Below are 26,334 nucleotides of genomic sequence, written 5' to 3' on the forward strand. Positions count from 1 at the left end.
CCCACATGTGGTGGCCGATGACCATTTTTCTTATTTTTCAGATATTTGTTTGCCAGCTGTTGTTCACTAAAATGCATCTTCATACACGTGTATGGTAGGATGATTTCAAGCCTTAATCTTGTTTTTCTATGTAAAGGGGGTGCTCTCCCTCACTTGGAGGGGTTAGAAAATTTGGATCAAATTTCTCTCTCTCTCTCTAGCATTCTCTCTCTCTCTCTCTCTCTCTCTCTCTCTCTCTCTCTCTCTCTCTCTTTTTGTTTTGTGCCTTAAACTCTAGTTTCTCTACACCTTTGCACATAGAGCCTTAACCAAACTTGACCACCTTGGAGCTGAGGTCCCTTGGAGCCTAGTTTGAGCTTTGGAATGAGTTTTGATCCTGAAATTGTGGTTGTTTTGTGCTGTGCTTCAAAGGTAGAGAACTTACCTCATTTAAGCTTATTGTGCGCACTTATTTTGCCATCCTTTTATACTATTTTTAAGCTGGTTTTCAACTACAAAAAACCCTAGTTTTTTAGGCTTAACATGATGGTTTGAGACTATTTTGTGTTAAGGGGTGAGCCACCCTTCTTGTTTCTTGATTATGTGAGCTTTTGTGCCATCTTTCAAGGCTTTCAAGTAAAACTTTTTGGGCCTTTAAACCATTAGAATTCAGAGTTATTTCAGTGGTAAAAATCTCATTTTGAAGTCCAAAATTGGAAGGGGTAGCCTCTCCTTCTTGTGTCTTGTTTGTATGCCTAGATAGCTTAACATGTGAACATGTTTTTCTAGCATTTTGTACCTTAATCTCAGTATGTTTTGCTACTATTTTGACTTGTTTCAGCTCTGTTTTGAGCCGGTTTGGTCCCTTGAGGCTTGTATTATGTGGTTGTAGTGTAAAGAGGCTTCACTAACTTAATGTTTTAGGCTTTTTAGCATGAATTGCATGAGTTGCTTGCAAGTTTTAGTGTCATTTTACACTCCACTTCAACACTGAAATCTTTGCAATCTCCCTCTATTTTTCACTCTTTCATTTATTTTGAAAGGGGCTTTGAACCCCTTGTTGGCTTAAGTATGAAATTGAGACACTTGTGCTTAATGGTTTCAATCCTCTTTTGAGGGTTTCTGCTAATCAACGACATGAGGTCTCTTTCATGCTCAAGGCACTTGTGGTTTAAGCCCTCTTTCCATTAGAGGACACTTACCTTTTGGACTAATCAATTTAAGAATGGATTGGTAAGCTAAAATGAGTAAATAAAAATGAACAAAGTAAAAGAGTCAAGATTAAGCATCTTCGTGTTGCATTGCATGTGTTCGGATCAAACGTTAATTCAAACATGAGAAAAATGGGACGTTTCATACTCAAAGTGATGAAACGTGCCACTTTTATTGGTCACCATCACCCTTGATCATGCATGATAAGGTGGTGGTTTTGTTGAGTCTTGTTTTGCACTCATTAAGCTTGTACAAGCTTGGTTCTTTGGCCATCATGCATGAAAATTGCTTGGTTGATGGCTTGAGAGCCAAGAACTACACTCCTTTAAGCTTGCGTGATGATAAGGAGGGTAACAATACATACACTCCTTGAGAATATATTGTTTTGCCTCTGTTCGCTCTTTGTTACAGCAAAAAAAAAAAGGTTCAGGAAAGGGGTGGCCGACCGGCCACCAGAAGTAGCCGACCGACCACTATTGGTAGCCGACCGGCCCTCCATGAAGGAAGTTGTTCAGTGTGCTCCTAAAGGGGATCAGAAGTGTTCTGGAAGTTGTTGCAATTTTCAGTGTTCAAACAAGTAAAAACAGAGGTGTCCGGTAGCAAGGCGGTGAATTTTCGAGAGGAAGCCAACCGAGCATGAATGTTTCCCTTGCCCTCGAGGCCATTTAATTGCTTTAGTTAGCGTAGCTACTTATTCAATTCAAGTGTTGTACTTAATTAGTTAGTGTAACTAGTTATCCAATTTCGATTTGTTGTAATTAATTAGCTTAGAATAAGTTAGTTAATTAGTTTCAATTGTGTTGTAATAGTTAGCTTAATTAGCATACCTAGTTAGCTTTAGCTTATTCATTCGGACCCTCATTCGCGAGGGCATAATGTTGTAATAAGTGTGCGTGCGTATGTGTATGTCTTCCAACCCCACGTCTTTCTCCCTTTTATTTATCTACTTTTGATGGTTAGATTAGGGACATATTTCGATTAGCATACCTTATGCTTGCATGTTTGCACCCATTCATTTGTCTTGCATGCACCGAGGCTCGGCGCATAATTTCAATACTTCCTTGAATATGTGTTTCAAAGCATGCTATCAAAGTGTTACAAATACCATGATTGGGTAGCCGAGCTTATTTAGTTGCATTATTACGTGTGTTGCATTAGGCATCTTGTATAGTTAGGATCATGCATTTTTCTAACTAGTTTTTGTTTTGACTTGGAATACTCGGTAAGTTTTTATGCTTTAGCATACTTACATGAGTGTGATTGCCACATGCTTACCATGAGGCTATGTACTTACTTGCTAAACTGCATGAATGCTTGTGAATAAAGGTTGTTGCTTGAATTGGAGTGATTCAACAAATGTGCGTTTTAAGCCTACTTTGTTGTAGCAAAATCATGTTTTAAGCCCACTTGAGGGTGGCAAATTCAAACTATTTTCGAAAGCAAACATGAGTTGAGTTGTTCCAATTCTTGCGATTTAGTCTATATTTGCTAGTGCGCATCACATAGTAAGGTTAGATTAGTAACCGGAATAAGAACACACAAGGTTCATAAAATGACATATCATGATTAGTAGGGGCCGATCTTTGATCAGGCGAGCAGGGAAGCTCATTTCAAGACCTTCCCCTCTCGTACCTAAGTTCCCAAGCCAAGGCAACTTTGGTGATGACGGACATGTGGCCTTTGGCACGAGTCAAGGTTTCCTAGATTTTCCCAAAAACAAAATATTTAGATGGCGACTCTATATCTGGCAAAGCAATCTAATTTTGGCATTATTTGATTTAAAATATGATTTTCCAAAGAGATTTGTCGGATTTGGATTCTTTGGTGTTTATCAGTTTCGCATTGCACTTGTGAGACTAGATTCAGTACTGCGGGACTCCAAACTGTGAGGCCTTATTTTCAAACCCTTTCCGAAAGGCCGGGGCGCGGAAAAAGGCGAGCCCACAAATATGTTTCACTTTTTAAAAAAAAGTGTATTAGTACATAACAAGTAAACTTCACTCTACCCCCCTATGGTTTGGGCCGGGTGCGGATTACCCCCCTGATATTTGGAGATTACCACATAACCCCTATGTGGTTATTGGATTGAAGTGCACAGTTAATACCATTAACGGCAAACGTAAAAAGATTAATTTGCCCTTGTATAGATATAACCTTGCTTACCATTTCATTTCAAACAATCTTGAATTTGAGAAGAGGAAAGGTTGTGTGGAGAGAACTTCGAGTTTCAATTGAACAAATTAGGGTTTGGGTTGAACAAATTAGTGCTTAGATTTGACTAAGTAGGGCTTCAATTGTTCAATTCAACAAATTAGGGGTGCGAAGTTATTGATTTGGAGATTTATGAAGCAAACGAAGCCCAAAAGTTCACAAAGAACAAGTTAGAAGGTATTTTTTCGATCTTTTCTTTTTATTCTATATTCGATTCGCTTCAATTTGCACATATATATAATGTTAGTTGATGTAGTTTTTTTGCTGTATAGTGTGGTCCCCTATATTTTGTATATTAGGGTTTCTGTGACTCGACATAAATATAAAAAGTTACTTAATTTTTGTCGATGTTACCCCTTGTTTGTGCTATTTGTAGCTCACTTTTTGTGATGGACACTGTGTTCGATGATGTTGTTCATATGTTGTTGCTATTTGCTTTGTTGGTTGTTTGTTTATTTGTAGTGGATAACGACATTGATTTGTTTTGTTCTGTTTGTTTGTTGTCATTGTGTTTTATCTTGAAATGGGTATGCATTGAAAAGGTAAAAATTCCTTCTTTTATTATTCATTTGCTAATATTTAATCAATTATATAATCTTTGATATGTGTTGTAGCCCCAGTAGATACGTGAATTGGTTTTCTCATGATATATTGATAGGTATTCTATTACTTTATGCTTGTCATGTAATGTAGGCATAGCTATATGTTTGCTTATGATTTTATTTATTTATTTATTTGTTTGTTTGTTTGTTTATTTGTTTATTTTATATTCTCTTTTTGCTTTGTGTGATCTGTTTCAGGATTAGGGATTTTTCATTTATTATTTTACTTTATGTTGGTTACATGCATGAGTATTTGTTTGCTTAGGGTTTTGGGTGGTGGTCCCAAAATGTAATTATGGATGTATTTATAGAAGTCTTCCAAACTGTATTTATGGAAGTCTTTTTTTTTTTCTTTAGGAGTGAATGCTGAAATTCATTAATTCTTTGACTTTAAGTTGGTTGCATGCATAAGTATTTGTTTGTTTAGGGTTTTGGTCCCAATATGTATTTATGGAAGTATTTTTTTTTCTTTATGAGTGAATGTTGAAATTGTCAGACATTTTCATTCTTGTTGAAATGCACCATGAGGGCCATTTTGTGTTTCATCCACATGTTGTTTATAAGGGTGATAGGGTGAATGAAATAATTAATTGTGGCCCTAACAAAATGTCCATGTTTGAGTTAAGAGACCTTTATTATGATTTGGTTGATGGAAAAGGAGCAAACATAAATATATATTATAAATGGCCCGGTTATAGTTAGACGTTGGGTTGAAAACAATTTATAATGATGCTAATGTGATAAAAATGCTTCAAGCTTATAAGGGTTTGGCTTATGCAGTAGTTTATGTAGAGAATGGTGCATATCCTATTATGGTTTTGTCATCCAATGGTGAGTTATTGTCATATCCCAATGGTGCACAAGGACAGACTCAGGGTGTAGAAGAGAAAGGTCATAGTACACATGATAAGGCGTTGCAAATTGAGGGTGTAGAACAGGGTGGTACTGCCATAGGTGGTGCTGACACAAACAATATTGATATAAACTTGTCTGATATTGAGATCATAATTGATGATGACATTGGGAATGAGTCAGATAAGGGTGAGCATGTAGGTAAGGAATTTGAGGGTATGGAGAATTCAAGTTAGAATCAGGCTAAGGAGAGTCAAATAGCAAGTCAGCATGAGGGTAATGATACACAACATAAGGAGGGGTTGCGGCATATTACTTACACTTAGTCTGTAGAAGTTAATGAGGCTGATGAGGGTGACATTGCACAGAGTGAGAATGATTTTTTGGTTAATAAGAAGAGAACTTACAGTGGTGATTTTGAGGGCTTGGACTATATAGTTAGTGAAGAATATAATAGTACTAAAACTTCTGAAGATAGTGCAGAGGAAAGTGATGACCAAAGTTGGTTGTATGAGACCTAAAGGTGCCCAATGATGACATATTTGATGAAACCTCACACAGAAGAACAGAAGGACCACCACCAATTGTTAATCAAGCAAATGATGCTGGTTAGTATTCAGATCTTGATAATGATGATGAACTAATTAGTCTGAAAGGGTCATTAAATGAGGAAGATGACGGATACCTTGTGTGTGGGTGAAAATCTGACCACACTGCCCGTTTAGTGATCAGCTGGAGAGCACAGGCAGAATAGATGGCTTTAGTAACCTGTAACAGAAAGAAAAAGCTCCGACGGTGGTTCTTCCACCCGGGGGCACTCCGACGATCAAGTCAGTATATCTCTCAAAGATAATCAAGTGCAAAACTTAATACTCAAAACATAAATTGCATACCTTAGACCCATGGGGGTGCCTCTCTTTTATAATATACTCAATCCAAGTCCCAATAGAAGTATGACTTCTATGAACTTCATATCAATGTTTACTTTGGATTCTTTAAGAGATAAAGATAAACTCCCTAAGAGCTTTATCCTTATCTTGGTTAAGTCCCCTCTCCGTCTTAGGACTCTTGTCCCTTATCTCGGATTCCAATATCTTCGGAGATAACCTCGGCTTTTCCGAGATTATCTCGGCTTAACTACCAGGACACGTGGCACCTCGGCTGACACGTCGGCGTCACCATGCCACGTGTTGGTATTCAGAAAATACATCCCCACAACTGCCCCCTAGGTTCTATTACCTCGGCATTCTGAGGTGATGGAACCTATTCCGATATTTTGTCACTTCTTTTCTGAGTAATGGCTCAAAAACTGATTAGCCAAGATTATCCACTTTCAGCCGATATGTTCTCTTCGGAGAACAAGGATTCGATCGTACTCTCCCACGCGCATGAGCTGTCATGCATATCTAACCGTTCCTTTCACGTGTTTTGTCTTCATTGGAGCGTGTCGGTGACGTGCCTGGAAGCTGTTTGTTCGTTCGTCTGCGCCGTCTGACGCGTGCGTTGCTCTAGGCGTAATAATTGCCCTATTTTTGCCGCCGTTTCACGTTTTTGACAAAACTTTTCCTTTGCCTCTATTTCTCCTTCACTTTTTCATTCTGTCTTCTTGCTCTTTCTCTCTCTGAAAGCTCTTTCTTCTTCGTATCTGCCATTGCTTCGATCTCTCTTCTGGAACTGCTCTTAATCCCTCATTTTTGCGAAGCCTTCTTCGTTGTTGCAACCGGTTTCTGAGCTCGGCGAACATTGCCCCGGCTTCATTTGTTCCGGTAAGATTCATTCCCTTCAATGTTAATTTCTCTTTATGTGCTTTTGTCTGCCTGTTGCCATTATTGATCTTGTTCGAAGCCTTGGATTTATTTGTACCTTGAATTGTGGCTACACCTTGAACTTCTATACTTTTTCACCATTCTTCTTGCCACTGTTCTTGATTTTGTTTTTTTTTTACTTCTGTATCTCTATTGTTTCTGAGAGCTATACCTCTGTTCTTGAATCTGAAACTTCGTCTTTGTTTTCTGTTTTTCGGATCTGTCCCAGATCTGTGCCTTCGATCTTTATCTTCATAGCTCATAGATTTGGAATTTGTCTGTAGAACCTTTAATCTTTAGGGAAAACTAAAAAACGCCCATCTTCTGAAACACATTTCTCTTAGCTTAAGCCGACATAATGGGTATGTGGAGGCATAGGGTAAATACCCCAACAAAACTAGAATACTTTAGGCAGGAATTCTCTATCCCAGCCGATGTTCATCTTAAACTAGCTGGGGACAGTGATACCATCATGCCCACAGACCATACGATGCCCTTCCCTATAGTAGCTTTTACCGAATGTGGACTTCGGCTTCCACTTGATCCCCTTTTTCGTGAAGTTCTTCATTTCTACAGGCTGAACCCCATGCAACTTACTATCAACTCTTATAGGGTGATTAATGGTATTATAGCTTTAGCTAGGCAAGAGAACCTTAGAATTACCCTGGCCGACCTTCAATACTGCTATACCATGTGCCCTCTTGACCTGAAGGATAGGGGTTTCGTTTATTACCTTAAGCCGAGATCTACTCAGTACAAAATTGTAGCCGACCTCCCAGACTCCAACAAGGGGGCTGGAGATGATTTTGTCATTGCTTCTGGAAATTGGGAATTTGGCCCAGATGAAGATGTCCACCTCTACCCTCTTCCTCGAACAATTACAGAGGGCAAGAGTAAGAGCCCTGAGTCAACACTTAGTTGTTTTTATTTAAGTCTTTAATACTTTTTGTTTCTGACGTCTATTTCTTTGTTCTGCAGATCTTCATCAACCACCGAAAAACTTTCGTCAATCCTTCTTCCCAGGAACAGATCTGAAAAAACTCCTTGGCCTTCCAATCCATAAACGAAAAGCCCCACTATTACTAAACTTCATCCCTACATATAAATCCACTTTACCCGACATCCCAAAGAAAAGAAAGAAAAGCCTTTCCCCGCCTACTGCCACAACTCACACCGCTTCAACATCACGAACAGACCAAGAGTCTACATCTGACCCTGTCGATCTTCCATCGACTTCGGCCCCCTACTTAATACCAATCCCAGAACGCAAACGTCGACGAAGACTTGTAAAAACTGCCGAGATGGTTCGTTCAAGGCCCGTTGTTCAAGATCTTCTCGCCGACCTTCCAACTGACGCCGATGCTGTTCCTTCCCAATCAATGCTCCCACCAAAGCCAAAGAGAGTTAAAAAGGCTCAGCCTAAGGCCAAGGCTACAGATGCCGAGGCTGAGGATGTTTTGCCGATTTCTAAACTGGCAGAAAGCAAAAAATCAGCCTCTATTTCCACCAAGAGGTCTGCTGAGGGCCAACCCTCAGGGTCTACACAATCGAAGAAGGCGAGGTCATCGTCCGCGACGACCTCGGCTTCAAAGAAGCCCGACGTCCCCTGGGCCCCTGATCTATCCCTGGAGGATAGGCCCATTATGGCTAGTGAAAGTGCCGACGATATTAACGTTGGTGTCGCCCTCAGCACTGCTCTTCTCCTTCCGAATGACTTGGAGCGAAATGCTAAGCTTAGTGAGTATGAGAATTACGCTCTCATGCTCCAACACTCCGTTCAAGTAAGTATTTCTGTTTGTACTTGTGATTTTTTCTTCCGTTTTTTACTGAGAGTATTGTCTAACACTTCTGTTTTTCTGCAGGCCATTCAGCATGCCCATTCATTTTCAATGCAATCTTTTGAAAATCGTCAAAGGTTGGTTGATATGAAAAGGAAAGCATCTTCCATGAAGAGAGAGATAAAGTCCCTTGAAGCAAAAATGAAAAAACTGGAGGATCAAGCCGAGGCTGCAACTAAAGCTCAAACTTTAGCTCTTGAGAAGGCCGAATCTGCAGAGGCCGAGAAAAGAGAGGCCGAGGTTCAGAAGGCCCAAGCGGAGAAAGAACTCCAGCAAGCTCTGGCCACCAAAGAGGCCGAAGTCAAAGAGGCCGATGAAAAGGCCTACGCCCAAGGTATGGCCGACGTCGCAGAAGATTATAAGCTTCAAGTCAGGCAGGCATGCAACAGGGGATTTTCCCTAGGTTGGATGTCCCTGATAAAGAAGCTTGATCTCCCTGTTGACTCGCCCCTTCGGAATGCTGATGCCATCCCCTTGCCATTTCCTCCACCTCCACCTGAAGGCAAACCAGAATCTGATGCTGATGCCGAGGATGAAGATAAGGAGGTCAATGAAGAAGCCTTGGTGAGAAAACCCAAGGATGCCGTCGAAGCCAAGTCCCCTCCTCCTGCAGAGCAGGTTATGGACTTAACCTTGGATGAGGAGGGTGATGAGGCCGAGGAGGCAACCAAGGAAACTGCCACTGGGCAGCTATCGTCTAATCTTCTCTTGATAGAAAGAAGTGTTGAGGAATCATTAGCAGAGATTGATGCCGAGATACAAGCGGAAAAAGTGGCCGACGAGGTTCCACCAGAATCGTCCGAGGTCCCAGTCCCTGCAGTGGCTAACAGTGAAGAATCTTGAGAAAATTGTCTTTTGTACTTTTTCCTTCTTTTCCTGTACTTTGCACTTTTGTACTCTTTTAATTTTTGGACAATGCAAAACTTCTTCTTATGGCCGACGTGGTTTTTTCAATATGTAATTGCAACTGTTCTTTTCTATGGATGTTTTAATCTTGTGATGTTCCGTTGACTGCTTTCTGCATAGTCTTGTATTTAGAAGTTTTTTGCATGCTTCTTCATGTTGCTTCCTTTGTGCAATCTTCTCGGGGTTACATACCTCGGGTACAACAATAAAACTTTTACTTCGGCAAGATACTAACCTGCAAACTTTTCATAAATTTCAACAAGTATAGAACATATATTTCGGAATGTAAACTTTGCAAGCTTCTTCTCAAGTTTCAACAAGTATTAAATGATAATCTTAGTCTAACCTACTTGTAAATTGCTACAAATTTCAACAAGTAGTGAACAATATACTTAGCCTTTACTTTAACCTGTAACTTTCTGTATACCTCAGCGGGTGATCATATGTCGGCTTAACATAAACTTGTAAATTGCTAAAAATTTCAACAAGTGTTAAGCATCTTCCCTAGGGTTTAAGCAACCCACATATTGCTATGAGAACTTAAGCAATAACCTCGGCTTATCTTCAACTTGTAAATTGCTACAAATTTCAACAAGTGAAGATAAGGAATCAGCTTAATTCCAACTTGTAAATCGCTACAAATTTCAACAAGTGAATTAAGGAATAATCTCGGCTTAACTTCAACTTGTAAATTGCTACAAATTTCAACAAGTGAAGATAAGGAATCAGCTTAATTCCAACTTGTAAATTGCTACAAATTTCAACAAGTGAATTAAGGAATAATCTCGGCTTAACTTCAACTTGTAAATTGTTACAAATTTCAACAAGTGAAGATAAGGAATCAGCTTAATTCCAACTTGTAAATTGCTACAAATTTCAACAAGTGAATTAAGGAATAATCTCGGCTTAGATTTGCCTGAGTTTGACTTGGGTTCACATTAATTATGTCTTCAATAAGCATCAATACATAACTTTATCAATCATACATGTTTGAAAGGATTCTGAAAAGACTTTATTGATGATATCGGCCAAACAATGATGTATATCTAATGATAGAAAAATTTCAAATTACAAGTATTCCAAGGTCTGGGCAATGCTTTGCCCTTATTGTCCTCAAGCCGATAAGCTCCATTGCCTAATACTGAAGTAATTCTGTAGGGTCCTTCCCAGTTTGGGCCAAGCTTGCCTTCCCTGGGATCCTTCTTGTTCCCGACGACTTTTCTTAGGACTAGGTCGCCAACTTGAAAATCTCTTGGATTAACCTTCTTGTTGTAAGCTCTGGCAAGCTGTTGCTGGTATACTGCGAGCTGAATTGCAGCTTTCTCTCTTCATTCTTCCAATAAATCCAGGTCTCGGGCTAAGAGTATGTCATTGGTGCCATTCTCTACTCCCTGGGTTCTGATCCCTGGGATGCCGATCTCCAATGGGATGACTGCTTCTGTGCCATAGGCCATGGCAAAGGGGGATTCTCCTGTTGATCTTCTCGGCGTAGTCCGATATGCCCAAAGTACGTTGGGCAACTCGTCCACCCACTTTCCTTTTGCTGTCTGCAGCCTCTTCTTTATTCCATCCAGGATTACTTTGTTGGATGCCTCTGCTTGCCCATTGCTTTGAGGAAAGCTTGGTGTTGAGAAATAATTCTTGATCTTGAATTTTGCACAAAAGTTTTTGATAAGTTTGCTGTCAAACTGTGTTCCGTTGTCGGCAACTATTGCTCTTGGAATCCCAAATCTGGTGATAATGTTTCTCCATATAAAATTCTTGACGTTCACATCTCGGATTTTGGCAAGAGGTTCTGCCTCTATCCATTTTGTAAAGTAGTCTGTTGCTACCAGCAAGTATTTTCTCTGCCCAGTTGCCTGGGGAAGTTGTCCAACCAGATCCATGCCCCATTGGGCAAACGGCCAAGGGCTGGATACTGGGTTTAGGTCGGCAGCTGGCTGATGTATCAAAGGTGCAAACCTTTGACATTGTTCACACTTCTTTACATAGGCTTCGGCATCCTTTTGCATGTAGGGCCACCAATACCCCTGGGTAATGGCCCTGTGGGCTAACGACCTGCCCCCAGCATGGCTTCCACAAATTCCTTCATGAATCTCGTAAAGAAAATCTTCAACCTGCAAGGGGTGTACGCACCTTAAAAGTGGTCCAGTGAAGGACCTCCTGTAGAGATGGCCTTCTGCTGTTAGACTGAATCTGGCCGATTTCACTCTAATTTTATGTGCTTCTTTATGGTCTTCTGGCAGCTTCCCTTCTTTTAGGAATGCAATGATTGCATCCATCCAGCTTGGTCCCAAGCCCACGCACATTGCTTCCTGTTCGGTGCTCTGTTTATCTATGCTCGGGGCCGACATGTAGTCAATCATAATTGTCCTTATTTTTCCAATTTGAATTGAACTGGCCAGGTTGGCTAACGCGTCGGCGTGGGTGTTGTCATCTCGGCTAACTTGGAGTAATCTGCAGTTCTGGAATAGGGCTGCCAATCTGATGACTTCCTTTGCATATGCCGACATTCTTTCGTCCCTGGCTGTAAATTCTCCTGTTGACTGGTTAACAATGAGTTGTGAATCACAAAAAACAATTACCTCATCTGCTTCTGCTGCTGCTGCCAGTTTTAGCCCTGCAATTAATGCTTCGTATTCTGCTTCATTGTTTGAGGCTTTGAACCCCAAACGGATGGACTGTTCTACTATTTCTCCATCTGGAGATATCAGCAGTACTCCTGCCCCTGCTCTCTGGTGGTTTGAACTGCCATCGACGAATAGTCTGAATGAATCCCCGATGTAGATGTTACAGGGTCTGAGCTTCTCCTTCTCTTGCTTTTTTGGCTGGGATTCCTTTTGCTTATTGGGACAATGTTTATCTTGGCTCGGCGGAGCCTGATGTGCGATGGCTTCAGGTGTGAGTTCTGCGACGAAGTCGGCCAACACTTGGCCCTTTATGGCTGTTCTCGGCCTAAACTCTAGGTCAAATTGGCCCAGAGTTACTGCCCATTTTGCTATCCTTCCTGTTAAGTCTCCTTGTTGTAACAAGGACTTTAGTGGGTGCTCTGTTAGAACCACAATCTTGTGTGCCTGAAAGTAATGGCTCAACTTTTTTGAAGCCATTACTAAGGGCAGCATTAATTTTTCCAGTGGTAGGTATCTTGTTTCTGCGTTAGCCAAAGTCTTACTTACATAATAGACAGCCTTCTGCTCCCCTTTTTCCTCTCGGATTAGCACTGCACTGACTGCGTGTTCAGAGACTGCTAAGTACAAAAACAATTCCTCCCCTGGAACTGGGTTAGAAAGGACCGGGGTTGTGGTCAAGTACTTTTTTAGGTCGGCTAAGGCAGCTTCACATTCTTCTGTCCATAGGAAGTCTGTGGCTTTTTTCACCAGGTTAAAGTAGGGTCTGCACTTGTCTGAGCTTCTGCTGATGAATCTGTTTAGGGCTGCGGCCCTTCCAGTAAGCACTTGAACTTGCTTTGCCGATGTCGGACTCTGTAGTTCCAGGATGGCCTTGATTTGGTCTGGGCTGGCCTCAATGCCCTTTCTTGTTACCAGATAGCCTAGAAATTTACCTGACCCAACTCCGAAGGCACACTTCGAGGCGTTGAGTCGGAGCCGATATCTTTTGAGTATGTCAAAGACCATTTTTACGTCGGCAAGATGACCTTTTGATTCCTTGGTCTTTACGACCATGTCATCGATGTAAACTTCTACTGTTTTGCCAATTAGGTGTTTAAACATTTTTGTCACTAACCTCTGATAGGTTGCTCCTGCGTTTTTCAGCCCAAAAGGCATTACCTTGTAACAGTACAGGCCTTTTGGGGTAATGAACGCGGTCTTCTCCTCATCTGGAGGGTACATAGCAATCTGGTGGTACCCTCTGTATGCATCTAAAAAACTCATCCTTTCATGTCCCGAAGTGGCGTCTACCAGTTGGTCGATTTTGGGCAGAGGAAAGCTGTCTTTGGGGCAAGCTTTGTTGAGGCTGGTAAAGTCTACACAAACCCTCCACTTGCCATTCTTCTTTTTTACTACTACTGTGTTGGACAGCCATGTTGGGTACTGAACTTCTCGGATGGCCCTGGCTTCAAGGAGTCTGTCTACCTCTTCTTCTACTGCTTCGACGTGCATCAACGTTGGCCTTCTGGCTCGTTGAATCACAGGTTTTGCCGATCTGTCGACATTTAGACTGTGGCAAGTGACCTCGGGGTCAATGCCAGGCATTTCATAAGGTGTCCAGGCGAACGCCTCTATGTTTGCCCTTAAAAAATCTTCCAGTTCTTTCTCCTCTTCTCTAGCTAAGCCTGAGCCGAGAAGAAAAAATCGTTCTTCGTCGCCCTCCTGGACGAGGATTTTCTTTAGCGCCTCTTCGCTTTTCTCGGCTGGTTCTTTGCCGACATCTTCCAAGACTTCTATGGCTTCATCTTCGATTTCGACTTTCCCTGGTTCTCGTATGCTGCAGGTGGACTTCATTGCCGCCATGGAGCAATTTTTTGCCTGCAGTTGATCTCCTCTGATCTCTTCAATCCCATGCTCTGTTGGGAACCGAAGTAGTTGATGCAACGTTGAGGGAACTGCCCCCATTGCATGCAACCACGGCCTTCCCAAGTTGATGTTGTATGGTGAGGGTGTGTCAATTACCAGAAATTCCGTCTTGACCTTCTTAGTGCCGGCTTGTACTTCCAAGCTTGTTGCGCCTAGTGGCCACGTCGGCGTTCCATTAAAGCCGACCATCGGGCCGCTGGATTGTTCTAAGTCATCAGGGTGAAGGCCCAGCTCCTTGTAACATCTGACGTACATGATGTCACAAGAGCTGCCTTGATCTATTAAGATGTGTTTCACTTGGTATTCCCCAACCTGGAGGGATACTACCAAGGCATCATTATGCGGATGTTGGACCAATTCCAAGTCGGCTTCAGTAAAGGCTATGATCGGCCCTTGGCATTCTTCTGGCCGATGTCTTTTTTCCCCGACTTGGTAGACATGCCGTAAATGTCTTACCCTCTGGGTCTCCCCTCTGACTTCGTTTTCGTTGACCCTTGAGTGGATCACATTAACCACCCTCGGTCCTCCTACTTGTGGTAGTTGTGCTGGGGGTGGGGGTCTGCTGGTGCTTGTGGCAACCTTGCCTGTTCTTCCATTGTCCTGGCTTCATCGACCAGGTCCCTCAGAAGGCCTTGTCTTACCAGGTCCTCCAAGTGTGCTTTCAGGGCTCTGCATCCTTGAGTTGGGTGCCCTTCTTCATTGTGGTAGGCACAACGCCTACCAACGTTCCTTCCCATGAATTCCCCTGGTGCTCTTGCCGGAGCCCTGAAATATGGTTGGTTTCGAATCTGATCTAAGACTTTATGGATTGGGATTCGGAATACCGTTGTTACCGCCTGTTTACTCCTCAACTCTGTTTCTTGTTTGGTCGGTCCATTGTTGCCTCGGCCTCGCTTCGGCAAGCCTTTTCCCTTTTCTTGCTTTACCTCTTTGTTTCCCGATGTATCTTCTTCGGCCCTGGCGTATTTCTCAATTCTTGCCATGAGTTTTTCCATGCTTTTTGGCAATGTTTTTGCCAGAGACTTCCGTAATGGGCAGTCATCTTTCAGGCCGTTCTTAAAAGACGCGACTGCTACCTCCTGGTTGCATTCGGGTATTCGGTTGAACACCTCGTAGTACCTCTTCGCATAGGCCCTAAGGCCTTCTTCCTTGGTGATTCTTAGAGCCATCAAAGCATCAACCCTCAGGGGTTGCAGCTTGTTGGTCATGAACCTGGCTACAAACATCTCGGCCAGGCCCTCCCATGTCTTTATGCTTCCTTTTGGTAATTTATGGAACCAATCGGATGCAATTTCCCTAAAGGATGAGGGGAATACTTTGCAGAGCAACGGCTCGTTTCCGCTATATAATGCCATTGAATTTAGGTATAGCCCAACATGAAAGTTTGGATCTGACTTACCATCATAGGTTTGAAACCTCAGCATACTGAATCTCTTGGGTGGTTCGAATTTGTCCAGTTCCACCGAGAAGGCTGTCTTCGGTTTTACTGGGGAGTTTACCTCGGCTTCTGTATTCTGCTGCCTCCTCTTGAGGTAGTCCCTTAGGTCTTCTTTGCTCCTCCCTGGAGCTCGGCTGTCTTTAGATTTTAGTCTTTTTGGTACACTGCTTTCGGCCTCGTGGTGGGTCCGTTTGGATCTTTCTTCATGGGTTGTGTCAAAGTGGAGTACTTGCCCCTGAACATGTCGATGTTCTTTGGGGTCTGGATTCTTCATGTGGTGCGTCCTTCGGGACTCTTCTTGCCCCGGCTTTTCCCGTCCGACTTCCCTGGAAGGTCGGTGAGAATGCCTTCCGCTCCTGGTATGCTGAATGACATCGGGGATTGTTTTTCTTCCACCCTTCTGGGTGTTGGTCGCTGGCATCGGCGTATCTTGCAGCGAGTATGGTGGCTGCATAACATTATTCTGCATCATGAAGTTGACGACTGACTGAAGGTCCGCCAACTTGTTCGCCAGTTCTTTCACTTCCTCATCCCTCCGTAGGCACCTGTCCCTCCATACCTGGAGGTTATCTTCATTGTAGTACTTTCCTTGGTTTGTCTTTTTTGACGTGTCGCCTTCTGGGATGACGTCGTTCTCTCTGTGACCCTGGTCACGGGCTTCTGTATTGTGGTTGTCTCCTTCAATGTCAAGATCAATTGGTCTGCCACTCCCAGTGGGAGCGTCATCCCCAGTTTTTTCCTGTTGTCCATTACTGGCCATCTATTCTTCCTTCGTTCCCACAGACGGCGCCAAATTGTGTGGGTGAAAATCTGACCACACTGCCCGTTTAGTGATCAGCTGGAGAGCACAGGCAGAATAGATGGCTTTAGTAACCTGTAACAGAAAGAAAAAGCTCCGGCGGTGGTTCTTCCACCTGGGGGCACTCCGACGATCAAGTCAGTATATCTCTCAAAGATAATCAAGTGCAAAACTTAATACTCAAAACATAAATTGCATACCTTAGACCCATGGGGGTGCCTCTCTTTTATAATATACTCAATCCAAGTCCCAATAGAAGTATGACTTCTATGAACTTCATATCAATGTTTACTTTGGATTCTTTAAGAGATAAAGATAAACTCCCTAAGAGCTTTATCCTTATCTTGGTTAAGTCCCCTCTCCGTCTTAGGACTCTTGTCCCTTATCTCGGATTCCGATATCTTCGGAGATAACCTCGGCTTCTCCGAGATTATCTCGGCTTAACTACCAGGACACGTGGCACCTCGGCTGACACGTCGGCGTCACCATGCCATGTGTTGGTATTCAGAAAATACATCCCCACACCTTGAATACAAAGAAGTGATGATGAAAGATCCCAACCTTGTAGTTGGAATGAAGTTTCCTAGTCCCCAAGTTTTCAGTGAGTATTTAAGGGAGTTCAATGTGATCAATGGTTATGATATAAGGTACATCAAAAATGAAAGTTCTAGGATCACTACTGTTTGTAGGCATAACTATAGTTGGAGGGTACATGCCTTTCCATTTTGGGGAACCACAACCTTTTAGATCAAAACTCTAAAGGGGAAACATACATGTGGGAGGCATTATAACAACAAACAAGCCAACTTTAAGTATTTGGGAAAGAAATTTGTAGATAAGGTAAGAGATGATCTTGACATTAACATAGCTTCTTTCAAGAAAAAAAGTGAGGAAATAGATAATGGTGGATGCAAGTAGGTTTCAAATCTATAGGGCAAAGAGAAAGGCAAGGGTGGTCATTATAGGGGATTTGGCAGAGCAATATCACAGGATTAGAGATTATACAGCTACAGTTTTGAGGCAAAATCCAACAAGTCACATTTCAATAACAATTGATCTTGAAAAGACAGAGCCTACATTTCAAAGAATGTATTTCAGACTTGGTGCATAGAAAGATGGATTTTTAGCAAGGTGTAGACCAATAATAGAACTGGATTGTCATTTAAAAGGGATTTTTTGAGGGCAGCTACTCAGTGCTATTGGGATAGATGGAAATGACAACATGTACCCTATTGTTGTGGCTTTGGTCGAAATTGAATGTAAAGCCTCTTAGACTTGGTTTCTTGAGGAACTAATGAGTGACATTAGGAGCGTTGAAGAGATAGGGTGGACATTTATATTAAATAGACAAGAGGGGTTAGTTGAAACATTTTCAGAGTTATACCCCACTACAGATCACAAATACTGCCTAAGACATATGTAGAATAACTTCAAAGCAAAGTATAGTGGTTGTGTGTTGAAAGACTTGTTTTGGAAAGCTGCATCAACAAGAAATGTCAATGAATTCAATTACTAGATGAAGAAGATTGAAGAATCTGATCCTAAGATTGAAAACGGGAGAACAACTGTGGAGTGGTTGAGGGAGATTGACCCTGCCTTGTGGGCAAGGTCACATTTTTCCCTAAGGAGCAAGTGTGACATCCTTGTTAATAATTTAAGTGAGTCATTTGATTCTTACATTCTCGAGACTAGAGAGCTACCAATTACCTCCATGTTTGAATGGATCAAAAGGAAATTGATGCAAAGGATCCAAATTCAAAAAACTGGAATGGAGCAATACACTGGGCAAATCTGTCCCAATATTCATGACGAACTGGAGAAGTTGAAGGTGGAATCAAGGAACTGCTTTCTAATCTGGTGTAGACAACTAGAATTTGAGGTTGATCATTTTATGAGGAGGTACATAGTGAACCTAAGTACTAGGACATGTAGTTGCAAAAGATGAGATTTGTCTGGTTTGCCTTGTAGCCATGCCATCAATGCCATTCAAATCAATCATGAGCAGCTAGAAGACTATGTGCATGAGTATTACACCAAGTCTAGGTACCTAGATACTTATGCATTCATGATACACCCTATTCCAGACATGCTATTCTAGGCATGCATGAGTATGAGGAAGGTGGCCAAAAATTGAACCCATAAGAAACAAAAAAATTAGCAAGAAAACCAAAGAAGTTAAGAACAGGCAAGTTGATGAGCCAAGAAATCCACACAACACATCAAGGAAGAACATCAATGTGACATGTGTTAAGTGTTTGTAAAAGGGGCACAATTAGAGGTCATGCAAGAACAGGTTGCATCCTAAGGCCAAAATGGTGAAGGTCAGTGTATCCTTATGCATTCATTTATTGTACACATGTTGTTATGTTTATTTGTGCTTCTAACTTAATTTGTCTGTTGCAGCAAAGATATACTAGGGGCAATCATAGGGTTTAGCTTTTATATTTGACTTGTAACTTCAATATAGGGTTTACTTCAATTGAAGCCTAATTTGAAGTTGAATTAATTTGTATTAATTTGTAACAGAGGTCTACTAGGGTGTCCACCAGGGGCCAATCATATTGTTCCCAACCACCTATGACAACCAATCAAGTAACTTTTTTTAGTTTATTGTTAAATAGCATTGTTATTGCAAAATTGTTCTTCATTATTTGTGTTCCATTGGTTGGAATGCATTGATTTGGAATTAATTGTTTGTTTTGCAATTAAACTCTGCAGGGTTACCTATGTTGGAATAATTTTGATTGCATTTTCATGTTGCTTATATTTTTTTGCATTGGAATGCAGTAAAAAAAAAAATAGAATTAATTGTTTGTTTTGGAATTAAACTCGGCAAGGTTGCATGTGTTGGGGATAATTTTGAATGTTATTTCATGTTGCTTGTATTTTTTTGCATTGGAATGCAGTAAAAAAATAAAAAATAAAAAAAATTCAAAAACCACTAATTTCATAAACATAATTTCATTGATTTCAAACATATATCAAGTGCATAATGCACCTTACAAATGTATTTCTTATTGAACGTTAACATGGTGCTAATGAAACACACAACCAAAACCACCATAGATGCCTTCATCATCATGTTAAATGCCTCCATCTTCATTTCCAGTTTCGTGAGTCTTCCATTAAAGTGCACACTTTCCTCAACTCTTGGTTTCTCATCAATCTTATATCTTTCATAGGTGGGAGCAAATCCAATTGGATTGCACCAAGCCCAGAAATCACTAACTCCTAAAATCCGCATGTTCACACATATAGTACGACTTATCTTTTGAAGGTTTCTCTGACTCTACCACTCTAATGGCTGTTTACTTCCCATAACGACATTTCTTGCTAATGAACCTTAACATTTGTTCTTCCCCACTGCCCATATTACTTGAAGAGAACATCTTTGTTGGGTGGAGTTGCCTGCAACTGGGCAGAGAGGAAAGAGTAAAAAAGCAATCTTCTTGGGTAAGCTTTTTTTTCTAACTCTAGGGGCATTTGGGTTATTTAATTGGGAAGGAAAATCATTAGTTCTTGCCCAATTGCACATTACTCGTGCCCATTTGCACATTACTCGCATGTACTGCACGAGCTGTTAGATTAGATGGAAATGCTAACTATACACTTCAATCCAATAACCACATGAGGGTTATGTAGTGATTTCCAAATGTCAGAAGGGTAATCTGCACCCGGTCCAAACCACGAAGGAGGGGTAAAGTGAAGTTTGTCCTATTATTTTTTTTTTTTGTCCCAAACAAATCTCGAGGTTTTTTTTTTTTTTTTTTTAGAACAAGTCAAACATGATTTATATTTAAAAAGAAAAAAAGAAACAGAGGAAGAGCAGAGAGTTACATCAATCCACAACTTACAGACATAAAAAAACCCCTCAAAATCTAAAACAGTAGGAAAAATAAGACTAAAGGCCAAGATCACAACTAGCAATCATAGCTTACCCAAGAATCGCACGCAAAATCAACAAACCCTGCAAGGACAGCAAACACAAAACTAGAGTAGAAAAGGTTAGATCAATTTGAGATGTTTGATCAAAAAGCCTGACGCCAAGGTGGTCCAAAAAGGCTTGGGTTGTTGATGCTATCTTCAATCCACAACCCTCGCTTGCGTTTGCCATGAACCAGGGCATGGGGCAGGCATTCAACAGTATTAGACAATTCATTTTGCATCTGAAAAGCATTGTCTAGAAGCTTGAGCTCGCTTATGTCTAGGAGCTGGAAGTCACGTAGAGCCTTCTGCACAAAAATGTATGATTTGATTAAAGTTAAATACTTGCAATTGCTCCTCCAGGAAATTCTATGATGGCAATTGCTCTTTAGGAGCATGAGACACTGGGAATGACGACGGTGGATGTGTATCTTCACAAGAAATGGGTGTGCTAGGCTGAACTTCAATATTTGGAACATCCAATATATCAACTTGCATATCTGTCTCAAAGGGCCTTTTTGTTGAACCTTAACAATTGACAAGCTATGTGGGTGTATGAACTAAAACGCACCAACAACTTTATGATTGGTATTAGCACAAGTGTACAACTTTTAATACCCTCAAAAAAGACTCCCAAAATCTTAAATTTTTGCATTCCCTTTTACTTTAACTATTGTTTCACTTCACCTTTTGCAATCAATAAACCATCTAATTGTCTCAAATTTCTAAAACCATTATCATCAGGTCTGTGTTGATTGGAGTCACTACAAGAAAACATAGCAAAAAAAACGGAGTTTTAGCGACGCCGCGCCCCCCGTCGCAAAAAACGGTTTTTTGCGACGGTAACTGCACCTGTCGCAAATAATACCCTTTAGCGACGGTACTGACCCGTCGGTAATGAAACCAAGCGGAGGGGTCGGAAATGCGGAAGTATTAGCGACGGTAAATAAAACCGTCGCAAAAAATCTTTTTTTGGAGACGGCATATATCATTTGCGACGGAAATTTGCCGTCGCAAAAAAGGATTAATTCAAACGGCGCCGTTTTGCCTTCTATTTGCGACGGTTTTTCGCTCGATCCTCCTCCCCAAATCCCTAACTTCACCCCGAAATTCCCCAAACGGCCTACGAGGAAGACATCGGTGGTGCGGCGGCGACGGCTCCAGCGACAAGAGTGGTGCTCCGGCGACGACTCTCTCTCCCTCTGCGTATGCTCTCTCTCTCTCTCTCTCTCTCTCTCGGTCTGTGTATATATATATAAATCTGTGTATATATATATATGCAATGTATATAAATCTATATATATATATAAATCTGTTTATCCGAAATCTATATATATAAATCTGTCTATATATATATATATATAAATCTGTTTATTAATAACATACTTTAATTAAGAACATACTTTAATTAATAAATCTGTCTATATATATGTATATAAATCTGAAATCTGTCTATATATAACAGATTTGTCTCATGGTTATTAATAAATCTGTCTATATATATGTATATATATATATATATATATATAAATCTGTTTATTTTTTAATTATTATCAACATTTATCAATTATTATCAATTAGTGTTTTTAATTTTTTTAATTATTTTTATGGTTGTTTTCATTTATATCTCTTCAACTATTATCATTTTTTTTTTTCTATTTCATCCATAAATTATCAATTTTACCATTCAATCCTTCAAGTTTTTTATTTTTTTATTTTTTCCAAATCATATGCTCTAATTAGAAATAGTTTGTCAAAATCAGTAACAGTAGCAACCTAACATAATGTGAAAAATTTTAATCTTATAATTTAGACAACCACATCATCCGGCCAAACAACTATTTTCTTATTCATATTATATTAGAGCATCTCTATCAAAATAGTTATTTTTATTTTTTTAATTAAAACAGTGATTAAATCACTAAATTTCAACTCCATTGAACTAATAACTATCAAGTTAGCTATTTTAGTTTTCGTAGTTTTGGCTCAGTAAATGCAGTTAGTAGTTTCAGCTAGTCAAACATTAAAAATATATTATTTTTGGTATTTTTTAGTTACTTGTGTTGAGTTTACGAACTTAAGAACGAAATAAATTAAACTAATACTTTAATTGTTTAAATCGTCTCAAATTATATTGGTGTTTAAGAAGATTCAATTACAAATAACCATGAGACAAACTCAATTATAAAGTTTTAATAATAATATAAACTCAATTATAAAGTCATGAAGTTTTATCTTTAACTAATGGGGGTGTTTTTAACCACGGAAAGTCAGTGGAGGTCTGAAAAAACTTTACTAACGAAATAAAATTTTGACAATGGGGGTTTGATATCATACACATGTAATGGTTCGATTACAAATTTAAATTGCAAATGTTTAAATAAGTCATAAAAATATTTAAGAGAAAATAAAAAAAATACAAAAAAAAAAACAGGATTTTAACCCTTATAATAAAATAAATCTTAAATTTTTAATTTAATTAATTTAAACCTTAAATAGGAATTTTAGACATTTCGTTAATTTGCCAAATAGGATGTCGAGTGAATATTTATGTGTAGGTATTATATTTAGAGTTACTTTGGTGAGATATTCTTGTGGATGTGTACAGATGATGGATAAGAGTTGGATTGATTTGCCAAATAGGATGTCGAGTGAATACATTAATGGGATTGATGAATTCCTTGTGTTTGCCTACACCAATAGGATTGAAGGTTCGATGATCAGTTGTCCGTGTAGGAAGTGTAAGAATCGATACTATTTTGTACGAGATGGTGTACGGGAGCATCTGATTTTGAATGGTTTTTTTAAAAAATACAAACATTGGATTAATCATGGGGAATCTTACATATCTCTGCATAGTAATCGAGAGAATGAAACATTAGCTAATTTAGACATTGGAGATGATATGATTGGAATGATACAAGGGGCTATGGGAAATCCACATGCCGGTACAAGTGTTGAGGGTGATGAACCACAGGGGCCTAATCCCCGTGCATCTGAACCCCAGCTCGGTCCAAATGCAGAGACTGCAAAGTATTTCAAACTTCTTCAAGATGCACAAAGTGAATTGTATCCGGGTTGTCAGAAGTTCACATCTTTGTCATTCATTGTTCGACTTCTACATTTGAAGGTGCTTAATCAGTGGACGGACAAGTCTGTTGACATGTTGCTTGAGTTATTGAATGAGGCGTTTTCGTTGGGTGTGAAACTCCCGGACTCATATTATAAAGCTCAAAAGGTCACAACAGATTTGGGCTTCACGTATGAGACGTGGGATGCATGTCCCAACAGTTGCATGTTGTTTCGAAACGAGGACGCCAATCTTGATAAATGTGTCATATGCAACAGTTCTAGATGGAAATCAAATGGTGATGGTGGTTCAAATGGTCCTAACACAGGTGGCAAACAAGTAGCTGCAAAACAGATGAGGTATTTTCCTTTAAAGTCAAGGTTGCAGAGGTTGTTTATGTCATCCAAGACGGCCAAGTTAATGAGATGGCATGCAGAGGAACGAACTGATGATGGTGTCTTCAGGCATCCTGCTGACTCCCTTGCATGGAAAGATTTTGACCGTCGGAATATTGACTTTAGTAATGATTGCCGAAGTGTAAGGCTTGGCTTACCATCTGATGGTTTTAACCCATTCAGGACGATGAACATAGTTCATAGCACTTGGCCTGTTGTGCTCATTCCATACAACTTGCCGCCATGGATGTGCATGAAGCAACCATTTCTAATTTTATCTGTGCTTATTGACGGCCCGAAAGGACCTGGTGACAAGATTGATGTTTATATGCAACCGTTGATTGAGGAGTTGAAAGAACTATGGAATGAGGGTGTGTCAACATTTGATGCATCAACAAATCAAATGTTTCAAATGCATGCAGCTTTACTGTGGACAATTAGTGATTTTCCTGCATACGCAAACTTGTCAGGATGGAGCACTAAAGGAGAATATGCATGTCCTTGTTGCAATAAGGAAACTACATCGTGTTGGTTGAAGCATAGTAGGAAACAATCATACTTGGGTCATCGCAGATTTTTACCTACTGGCCATAAATTCCGGAAGGATAAAGTATCATTTGATGGTAGTCGGGAAGTCAGACTCAAACCAAAATTGTTGTCTGGAACTGAGATGTTGCTACAATTAGAATCTGAGGGTATTTTAACCCAATACAATAGGGATGACCTTAAGGAGAGGCATAGGAGACAGGTAGAGAAGGAGAAAGCTGGACATCGCACCCATAGTTGGAAGAAAAAGAGTATCTTTTATGAATTGCCATATTGGGAGCACAATCTAATAAGACACAACCTCGATGTAATGCATATAGAGAAGAATGTTTGTGACAATGTGTTGTGGACAATATTAGGGGTTGCAGGAAAATCGAAGGATGGTGTTAATGCTCGGCGTGATTTACAAGATATGAATATTAGAAAACCCCTACATTTGCAGTTAAGAGGGTCGAATAAAGCCTATTTACCACCAGCACAATTCACGATGACCAAGAATGAGAAAGATTTGTTCTTGAAAGTGTTGAAGGAAGTAAGAGTTCCCGACGGGTATTCATCCAATATATCACGTCGTGTGCGCTTACATGATAGAAGCATTGGGGGTCTTAAGAGCCACGATAGTCATATTCTGATGCAACAACTTATTCCATTGGCTATTCGCAGATCGTTACCGAAGAATGTAATTGAACCCTTGATTGAATTGAGCAATTTCTTTAGACAATTGTGTTCGAAAGTGAATCGTGCGACGGATTTGCAATATATTAAAGATCGTATCGCTGTAACACTTTGTCATCTAGAGAAAATATTTCCTCCGAGTTTTTTTGATATAATGGAGCACTTGCCTATACATCTAGCTGATGAAGCGTTATTGGGTGGAGCGATTCAATTTCGATGGATGTATCCAATTGAGAGGTATCTTCTTACTTTGAAGCAATACGTGCGTAATAGAGCTCGTCCTGAAGGATCAATTGCTAAAGGATATCTTATGGAAGAATGCATGAATTTTTGTGCACAATATCTCAGTGATGTGGAAACCAAATCTAGTCGACCCGTGAGGAACTATAGTGGTGCTGATAATTTGGGTCATGCTACTGGTGAAAACACAAGCTTTTATCTTGATAATACTTCTTGGGTACAAGCTCATCGGTACATCTTATGCAATACAAGCGCGGTTCAACCATTCATAAAGTAGGTTAAGTCACTCACTCAATATTTTATTATGTTTATTGAATTTTCAACTAAAATTTTTGTATGGCTAAAATTTCAATCTACACAGCAAACACCTTGAAGTACTTAAGCTCAAAATGCCTCGTGTCGACGATCATCAACTTCGGCGTGAACATTTTGAAACTTTTCACATTTGGTTCAAGGAACATGTATGTATTTAACTCTATAGATTCTAGTTACTTAAGTCGATCTACATTTTAAATTTTACATTTCGTGTTAAATAGGTCCAAACTTTGCGAAGGACTACTGATGTCATACTTTCTGAAGAGCTTATTCTATTGGCAAATGGTCCTCATAACCTGGCAAGGAGGTTCAACGGGTATATACTGAATGGGTTTCGGTATCGAGTAAAGGCCATGGATGATCGTCGAGCCACACAAAATTGTGGTGTAGCTTTGAAGGCAGATACCATAAGTTATGCTAGTCGAAAAGACAAGAATCCTCGTCTGGGGTCTGTGTACTATTATGGACAATTGACAGATATTGTTGAGATTCGATATTCCAATGAGAAGAAACATGTGTTGTTTAAGTGTGATTGGATTGACAACATTCACGGAAAGAAAGAAGATGTCTTCAATTTCACGTTGGTGAACTTCAATCATTTGTTGTACCGAGATGATCGAATTACCAATGAACCTTTCATCTTGGCGTCCCAAGCAGAGCAAGTTTGGTATGTTGCAGACCCGTTACAACCAGACTAGCAAGTCGTGGTGAAGATGTCTCAAAGAGGTTTATTTGATATGAGTTCAACTGATCCACAAATCGAGCCATACATGAGCCAACAACTGGAAGAAAATATAATGCTTCGTGATGAAGAAGTTGGTTGGGTGAGGGAAGCCGCAGAAGGGGAAACAGTTGATGTTCAAATAGGCTGATATGTAATCAACATTAGTAATTCAATTAAGGTCAAGGTTGTAGTTAATCATCAATTTCTTAATTTACTTTGTCTTTGTAATTGTATTAGTTCAAACCATGTCATATTATAGTTGATGACA

At 40.2% G+C, this 26,334-nt stretch overlaps 1 protein-coding gene across 1 annotated transcript; it reads left to right on the forward strand.

The window, feature by feature from the left end:
- The first annotated feature begins 4,750 nt into the window (after nucleotides 1-4,750).
- Nucleotides 4,751-26,040, forward strand: LOC145791543 (uncharacterized). The gene is made up of 5 exons (XM_082871901.1): nucleotides 4,751-5,053; nucleotides 5,225-5,357; nucleotides 24,967-25,300; nucleotides 25,389-25,488; nucleotides 25,564-26,040. Exons 1-5 carry the CDS (start codon nucleotides 4,751-4,753, stop codon nucleotides 26,038-26,040), a joined length of 1,347 nt encoding a protein of 448 aa, XP_082728027.1.
- The last annotated feature ends 294 nt before the right edge of the window (nucleotides 26,041-26,334 follow it).

The sequence above is a fragment of the Camellia sinensis genome, chromosome 5 (assembly GCF_055761805.1).
Source record: "Camellia sinensis isolate YWXY chromosome 5, ASM5576180v1, whole genome shotgun sequence".
Lineage (NCBI taxonomy): Eukaryota > Viridiplantae > Streptophyta > Magnoliopsida > Ericales > Theaceae > Camellia > Camellia sinensis.